The sequence below is a fragment of the Mytilus galloprovincialis genome, chromosome 10 (genome assembly GCF_965363235.1).
Source record: "Mytilus galloprovincialis chromosome 10, xbMytGall1.hap1.1, whole genome shotgun sequence".
Lineage (NCBI taxonomy): Eukaryota > Metazoa > Mollusca > Bivalvia > Mytilida > Mytilidae > Mytilus > Mytilus galloprovincialis.
This window is the reverse complement of record NC_134847.1, coordinates 61,696,558-61,705,734: the sequence shown is the minus strand read 5'-3', so window position 1 is coordinate 61,705,734 and position 9,177 is coordinate 61,696,558. Positions and strand designations below refer to the sequence as shown.

At 31.2% G+C, this 9,177-nt stretch overlaps 2 protein-coding genes across 2 annotated transcripts; one reads left to right on the top strand and one right to left on the bottom strand.

The window, feature by feature from the left end:
* Nucleotides 1-1,044: 1,044 nt before the first annotated feature.
* On the bottom strand, nt 1,045-3,887 carry LOC143049273 (uncharacterized). The gene is made up of 4 exons (XM_076222969.1): nt 3,713-3,887; nt 2,470-2,595; nt 1,840-2,019; nt 1,045-1,385 (listed from the first exon to the last, which is right to left on the bottom strand). The coding sequence occupies exons 1-4, from the start codon at nt 3,829-3,831 to the stop codon at nt 1,190-1,192; spliced, it is 621 nt and encodes a 206-aa protein (XP_076079084.1). The 5' UTR covers nt 3,832-3,887; the 3' UTR covers nt 1,045-1,189.
* A 950-nt stretch (nt 3,888-4,837) lies between these two features.
* LOC143049269 (uncharacterized) lies at nt 4,838-8,377 on the top strand. Its single transcript, XM_076222964.1, has 5 exons — nt 4,838-4,862; nt 5,081-5,238; nt 6,214-6,312; nt 7,306-7,494; nt 7,914-8,377. The coding sequence occupies exons 1-5, from the start codon at nt 4,860-4,862 to the stop codon at nt 8,140-8,142; spliced, it is 678 nt and encodes a 225-aa protein (XP_076079079.1). The 5' UTR covers nt 4,838-4,859; the 3' UTR covers nt 8,143-8,377.
* The last annotated feature ends 800 nt before the right edge of the window (nt 8,378-9,177 follow it).

The window sequence follows — 9,177 nt, the reverse complement described above, 5'->3', positions numbered from 1 at the left end:
TATATCGAGTATATTCCTATATTAAATGAGTTGTCGAGTTCAATATATATTCTACGAGGTATGAAATTCACGAAAAAGTTAAGCAATAAAGTTTTAATCAAATAGAAAAGCTTCGAAAACTATTTGAAACCTATTGATGATGTCGACGATTTGAACCTATATTTGTCTTATTGCTATATCAAAGACTTTGCACTCTTAATTGGTGTTAAGTGTTGTATAAAACAATTTTTATGCTATAACAGAACATATAGTTATATTCTTTCTTTGTGGTCGATACGATGATAATTGACCTAACAAAATAAAAATCGACAGAGGATGAAGTCCGGGATCGATGTCAACTTTAAGGTTGATATATTGTAGAATCTAATAAACTGGTCACCGATACAAGGAATGAAATTTTGTATTTGCGACAGACGCGCGTTTCGTGTACAAAAGACCCATCAGACATGCTTAAATCTAAGAAAGTTAGAAAGGCTAAATAGAGTGCGAAGTGGTAGAGCAGTGAGAGCCAAAAATTCATAAAAGTTTTGCAAACCAAAGCTTAGGTAAAATATTTGAGAGGTAGAATTGCCTAAGCATTTAAACTCATGGTAGGGCTACAAATATTAAAGAATCACTGTCAATATGTCAACAATAGAAGAAAAAAAATGATAGGTTGATTCTATCATAATAAACTATATTTAGGACAGAGGTGTACGATACTTATAGTTAAATAGGTTATATGTTAAAGAGAGACAACAGATACCATAGAAATATTCAGAAGTCGAAAAAAAATTGTCAAATTGACAATGTCATTACTACCAATGAAAAAAGACGAATGAACTAACAACAATGAAACTATAGACTAGAATCACAAACCCCACCAAAAATATGGGGATCTTAGGTGCTTCGGAAGTATAGACGTGTTATGCTCCACATATAACAACCGTTCATATTAATTAATGCTGATAAAATCTTAGATCTATTTTATTACATAATTATGAAATTCTTCAGAATAGTTAGGGTTGTTGTCATTCATAATAAAAATTGAAGTACATATTTAAAATCAATTTTTTATTCAATACTTCTGTTGTAGTTTATAAATAGAAATGAATATTAAAAAGACAAAACACATAAATGATGAAGATGAAATATATTGCACATGCCCTTGTAAATGGCTTCATAATGTTCCTTCACTTTAAAGATTTTTTTAGGGTATGAACATATCGTCACATCCAACCTTTACACAACTACATGCTGTTGGGATCTTTTCGGCATGGAGACTTAATCTTCCATTGTCACTTGGGCATAACACTGCCATGGTTCTGGTGACGTAATTTGTTGGTCGGCAGTAATAATCCTTTTGTGGTGCATAATGAAATCTACATTTTGTTGTTTTCTTATGACTATAAAATAAATAATAACAACACATTAAATAAGCAAAATAACTTCTTATTAAACAGATTATATATTCCGCTTGGAATGAATTAAACAAGATGTCGAGTACACATCAATGAACAGAATATCAATAACACTAATAGATTAAGACTAAATGAAAGTAGAGATTGTCTTAAATAACAGACACGTTTGATCGTCTGGATGGCGGTCCTTCATTTCTGTATTTGTTTTATTCGAAGTCCCTATTCCTTATCGTGTTTGTCCATTATTCATTCATCGTAATATTTCATCATCCTACTATTCCTCATAATTCATTTTCTATCTTTATGAGATAAGAAGAGGTGTGGCTTATAATTCAAAAAGACACACACTTTTCTTCTATTTTTACTTCAATTTTGGTTGATTATAGGGCTCGTATTTTTCATAACTAAATGATATATTTGAAACTAAAAATTAACTCACCCTATACACTCCACTTTATGAATAGTTTGGACTCCTTGGTCGCTTAAAACGACTTCACAAATTTCATCGCCCAGTTTTTTACCAGTCATTATTTGGTTGATGGATCTATAAATATGGGTCACAGGTGTACGCACTTCTCTGCACATAGGAAATTTATGGATCTTTGCCATCTTCGTCATTCTGCAAAAAAGGATGAACATATATATCTTAAACATTTTGTGACAGTGTGACCGTATTCTTACGTAGGTTTTATCACGAATTAGAATTAGAAGACGTCTTAAAAGTTGGTCAATTTTAAATCACTGTGAAATGTTACTTATATTACTGTAAACAGTTGAACTCAGTGGTTGGGCTCTCTTTTGTGATTGTTAGTATTTATTTCATTATAACAAAAAACAACCAGATATCAAAAATTGAAATATGTTATTGTAATAGTTTCGTATTATCAGCTCCAACTTAAATAACAGTTCATTTTTTTCAAAAAACAACTTATTGAGATGCTCTAGGTTTAGAATGAAACAAAAACAAATAATATGCATCATGACCGTTCTGTGTAAAGACATTTCTGCAGACAACATAATAAAGTCGTCAGTGCTTTCTTGAAATTTTCTATTTTTAAAATTTATTTACCCAGTTTCTTTTATATCCTCAACTGCATTTTGTTTAGAGAAAACGTGGTTAGAGACACCATCGCATTCTTTGCTGTGTTTTAAGTAATTCACAAAACTTCCATCTGAGTCTTGCATGGCTTTACGGCTGTAAGAGAGAAGAGAGAGATTCGTTATAATTCATAAAATATTCAATTACATCTTTAATTTCAAGGCTGTTCAATATACCAAATTATGAAATATCAGAGATAGCAATTGGTTTATTTTAAATCTGTATTTGTTTTCTTTCTAAGTGAAGCATATGTGTGAATTTTGATCCTTACATTTTGCCCTTTAATGTTGTAACATATCATCAAAGTTATAATGGACTTTGGATAAACCTGAACGATTACCTCGGAATCTTATTTATTTTCTCAGAAGTGCTGCTATTATATTTTTAATCATTGCATAATCATGGTATCTATGATGATAATAAAATTGAGAATGGAAATGGGGAACATGTCAAAGAGACAACAATCCGACCATAGAACAGACCACAGAAGAAGGTCACCAACAGGTCTTCAATGCAGCGAGAAATTCCCGCACCCGGAGGCGTCCTTCAGCTGGCCCTTAAACAAATATATATACTAGTTCAATGATAATGAACGCCATACTAAACTCCAAATTGTACACAAGAAACTAAAATTAAAAATAATACAGGACTAACAAATGCTAGAGGCTCCTGACTTGGGACAGGCGCAAAAATTCGGCAGGGTTAAACATGTTGATGAGATCTCACCCCTCTCCTATACCTCTAGATAATGTAGAAAAGTAAACGCATACCAACACGCACATTAAAATTCAGTTCAAGAGAAGTCCGAGTCCGATGTCAGAAGATGTAACCAAAGAAAAAAAAACAAAATGACAATAATACATAAATAATAGCCGACTACTAGAAGTTAACTGACATGCCAGCTACAGACTTCAATTAAACTGATTGAAAGATTATGTCTTCATCATATGATTATCAGGCACAATCATTCCCGTTAGGGGTTTAGTATCATACCATCATAACAAATATGAGAAGAACATAAGCCGTGTCATGCCAACAACTGGTTTTTAAATAAATGTGTTAGTTCCGATGCAAAGACCCTATAAGTGAATCAATATTAACGCCAAAATATGCAATCTTTAATGACATGACAACAGTATCGTAACTATATTCCTTCTTAATAAGTCTATTGAGTTAACTTATTAATAACATGTTGTATGATAAGAGTACTTACATGTTATATCTAAGGTAGTTTTCTGGAACCTTACTCTCATCACATATCCATCCCTGTGGTGGTAGGCATTGTCTATACAACACGTCGTATTTCTGACAGAGCCGAAATTTCTTACTCATCGGATTAGGGAGAACTGTTGCAAGCGTTACAGCTATTACAGCAATATAAAGTTGAAGTGGAACCTGAGAAAAAATTAATACGTGTTTTAAATGAATGTCTTACAGCAATCTTTAGTTTTATCTAATTAATAATAATTTATGGTCACAGGAATAATATGCGTAAGTATTATCATGCATTACCTCTAATATTGTTTATATTTCCAAAAAAGTTCTGTTACAAAATTTGTTTTTCAAAACGGAAAATTTGAGTTTCTTAAGACTGTGATCTTGAATTGAAAAGTAGAAAAACTTTATAAATTTTAAAAGGTGTTCACAAATTTTTACTAAACACAAGTTCTTCTTAAAACATCTACATAATCTTACCATTTGTAGACTTTCATATAATTTTCTTTATAATAAAGCAAAATATTCATAATATTTCCCATAGAAAATAATTTTATCCAAATAGGAAATTTGTTTATATTTTAACTGTGACTTTAACTTACGATTCCAAATAGGAAATTTGTTTATATTTTAACTGTGACTTTAACTTACGATTTCGACAAATTTGTCATATTTTAATAGTTGTCCATAAACTTTTACTTTTTACATCAATTAAGATTTAACCTTACCATTGTTAATTCTTGTTCTGAGTCAAAATTAAATTTGATTTCTTAACTAGAAAATATGGATATTTATATGCATAAACGAGGAAATTAATTTCTTCGGTTTTGTTACATCGTTTTTTGATTCGTCCTTTTATTTGTACGTTATACACTTATGTATTACTTAAAAGTCTTAAGGCTATGTTAACTAAATAAAAGTTACGTCACAACAATGATTATCATATAAATGTTTTCACAACATTCGAATTGCAAACTAATCTTTTGTTTTCTACGAAAGTGCATAATTATGGTTTTGAATATTTGACGTAATAGTGTCATATGAGCTGCGATTGGCTCTTAAATTGTTTTCCTCATTGCAATAGAATACATAAAAGAAATGAAATTGTGAGCTATTCAGAATATAGTTATTCTAACGATTTAAACATGGTAAGCAAAGACTATCATTCACTTATTATATCTTAGTTCAGTAAAGCTAAACAAACTATGACAATAAGTTGAATTGAAATCAATTTTTGATGATTGGTTATATATAAATACAGTATAAATATTTAGTTATTAATATAATGACTTTTATATCCGAAGATTGTACCCACAAATATTGTCAAATTGTTGTTACTGTAATTCTAAACATTTCTTTTATCTAGATGCATATTTTTGTTGTTTGGTTTGCGGTGTTAGGAGTATCTTGCGCTTACAAATGTATGGATCCTCCAGAACTGCATTGGCCTGATAGGGTCAGAATATGTGATGGAAACTTTAAAAATAATCTTGGATGTGATGATAAAAGATTTCCGTATAACCAGTAAGTACATTCTTTAACCAGTTTTGTTCTGGCGAGTTCTAAACATCTTTCTAAATCATAAATTTAAAAATTGTTCCTGATTGAATTTCTAAATGCGATATTAAGAAATCGGTCATTTTGCTATTCAACTTTTTTTCTTGTTAATTGTAAACTGGCATTGTATATGTGTTTCAAACGATGATTGAGCATTACATTGTATACACGTACTTGTCAAGATTAAGGATATTCTCAAACAATTACACGACGAGAATTTCTCATGGAAGAGAAATTCTAGGAAATATTATTATAGACATATAAAGGAAGTACTTAGGTGAGGTTAGGTAAAAAATTAAGAAATTAAGAAATTAAAATTGATACTATAAGCTGGTAGAGCATCAATTAAGGAAAAAAAATCATGGACCTCTTTTTCGAGATATTTGAGATTTAAAATGTGGCGGGGAAAGGTTGACTCAGACTTTTACCTTATATTTGCATCGGTATTATTTAAGTCTCAAACCAAAAGAAAGAAAATCAAGAATCTTCTAAAATTTTGGTAAATTGACACAAATTCCAAAACCTCACCTAAGTACACCCTTAACATATAGATGATAACTTTTTACTGATCTATGGCATCTATGTTGATATTTATACACCGAATAATTTTTTTGAAATAACATTTTAACACACCGGCCTCTGTGATTGTAAAGTAAGCAACTCACTCCAGAGAACAGATTTGTTAAAGATTGATTGGCAAATATTCTATTGAGCATACGTTACCCATACAAAAATCTGGAACATTAAATGTGTAGTTATAAAATTATTTTTCACCTATATATGCTAATTTCTGTGCAATTTCTCTTGTGAAAAGTTGTCTTTTTGGCAATCACACCACGACTTCATTTTTATATTTCAAATTACTAGAGTATTATACTTTAATGAATATTGTTATCAGTAAAATGTATACCTGTTTTTATTGTATTGTAATTTTTATTCTAGTGATCATATAGAAAGCGCCCTTCAAGCTGACAGAGATCTCCTATCCTTCGTTGAAGATTCATGTAAAATATACTCTCCAGAACTTCCTCTTGAATATGAGTAAGTTTATCTATAAATTAGAAAATAATTGTTATTACCTCCGTCACTATCGAGGGGATGAAAGAGCTTTTCTAAACGAGTATGTTTTAGTAGACACTGGATGTAATTATTACTATCTGGTTGTCTTTTAATTACATTTTTTTTAAAAAGTTTAAACTTCAATTCTATTTAATGTGTCATTGCATCAACGTCAAAGCATCAATCATCAGTGTGTCATTAGAAATCAGTCCAAGTATTAATCCACGAAGTGTTGTTACACCAAAGTCCGAATATTCAACAACTTAATGTTAATACAAAAAGGTCCGAATATTCGACCACATTGTGTCATAACATTAACCGCAATGTGTTTAATGCAGCAAAGTAATTATTCTAATGCAATTATGTTGTAACAATTGTTCTGATTGGATGACAGCAAGCGTAAAATTCTCTATCTCCTTGTCTGTAACTAAGGAAGCCGACATTTTGAATTTCGCAATGTATTGACATGTTATTTCTACAATAATAAACACAAAACTCACTTGTTGCGCCTAAAAATCTTCCTTTTATCAAATTTTATTACATTCTGAAGCGGCACAGAAGCCAGAAAACGCACGGTGTTTATGTTTGACGCCGGAAGCATACCTATGACGTCATCTAGTGTAGGGACCAAAGAAGATAACATCTTTTCGCGGAATTTTCTTTAATGAAGGTTTTACACTGAAATAATGATTGAAATTTAATTATGAACTTGTTTTGCATTAGAATAGAGATAACTGTATTGTATTTGAAGCTTTGAGGACGTCCATCGGTAGTTTTACTGTCGCAAATACCCGTTTACCTGTCTCCGCTCCGCGTCGCCAGGTAAACTAAATTTGCGACAGTAAAACTACCGATGGACGTCCTTAAAGCTTCAAATACAATACAGTTATCTCTTAAATACTGCTATGAGGTTACATTTCAGTTTATTCGTTTCCTTTAAATAAAATTTATATTATTGCTCTCCTTTATTTAAAGACAATGTCCAATTGATGGCGGTGAGCTTGGAAAAACATTAGGGAGATGTGAGAAGGTTTGTGATGGCGAATATGTTAATGTTACAGCTGTAAATGTGCAAATGGTAGACGAAAGAACTAGGGTGTCACGTTGGAGCAAGTGTTATGTTATACGTCCATGGGAACAGAAAGTTTACTACATGAACTGCAAGTAAGTAGTTATGTTTCACACATCTGTTTTCTTTCTCATGCGCCTTTTTAAAATTTTTTCCATTATTATCAACAATGTAGTAGTGGTAGTACCAAAAGACAAACTTGTTCACATAGATATAAGAAGTTGTTAGATGAGTGCCAATGAGACAACTCTCCATCCAAGTCACAATTTATAAAAGTCAACAATTATTGGTCAAAGTACGGTCTTGAACACATTAGCTCACAACGAACAGCTAGTGTACAGTTTCTAATACTTTAGTTGTTATTTTATAAACGTTTATCCCAATTTATTTATTGGCAAATGAAGAGGTCCATGCTCATCTTCTTCAATTCTTTTGTATCTCTGATCAAAATTGAAGATTAAAAGCTTGCTTATTTAAATACACCAAATAGCTTATGATTTATTTTTTATTGCAGAAATGATAAACCTACTTTTGCAAGCAGTACTAGTTCATTTAAGTGTGTTCCAGACAACTTTATCAGACGTAGGGTTGCCGTATTTTGTCCAGAATTTAAAGAACACCAATGTCAAAAAGTGGACATTGAATTACCCACTAACTGTGCTGCAAGTCGATTTGAATGTGTTAAACCGAAGAAATCAAAGGAACAAAAAGTAAACAGTTTCTTTGATTCTTTGTTTTTGTAGTTTTCTCTAAACTACAGAAATGTATCAACACGATGTGATGTAGCTCAATTTAATGTTATCAGTAAAAGCAACACGGCAGGAAGAAATAGATAACATGCTTTAAATTTTGAACCTCATAGATTTGGAAAGTTTTGTTTTCCCATTTTATATCCATGCAGACTGATATTATGTTTTTGTTTGTTGTATTGTTCATTTCATCATCCATTATGCCATGTTCTTGTAATAGTGACTTATGTGTAAATAAAACACCAACTGTATTTATACGAGACTTGTAGTTTTTTTCCGTGTAGAATAGTTAATAATTGATATTAGTTAAGAAGATTTTACTACTAATCAAGAGCCCATTTGTCATCAGTTACTTTAATTTTCCATTGAAAATAGATAGCATGTCTTGTGTGAGGTATAGAAATTAAACCATGTAAAATCCTATATTTCATCTTAAAATGTCATGTGCCAAGTCAGGAATATGGCAGTTATTATCAAATATAAAAAAGAAGATATGGTATGAATGCCAATTAGACAACTCTCCACAAAAGATCAAAATGACACAGAAATTGACAATTATAGATCACTGTACGGCCTTCAACAATGACTACAGGATACTGTACGGCCAACGGTTTAGCAATGAGCAAAGCCCATAGTTCATTTTATGTGTATTTGCGTTTGGTTTGTTTTTGGTACTTCGGTATTGTTCCCCTTGTCGACCTTTTCTTATTTTCAAATGAGTCCACCTGCCACTTATAAAAAACAAGAAAATTTAAGAAATCCGATCATTTAATTTCACATTTCGATACATTGATGATGGTCTTTCCATTAACAATGCAAAGTTTTCATTTGACTTTTGATTGTGTTCCTATAATATGTCCTTAAGAACTAGAAATACATATTTTAGACTTATACCTCAAATTGATATAAGCGGTCATCTCACAACGGAAGTCTATGATAAGCGAGATTATTTTACTTTTGAAATTATAAATTGTTCCCACAATAGCAGAAGCACAAGAAGAAATAAATGAAAGTCACATACATATAAAA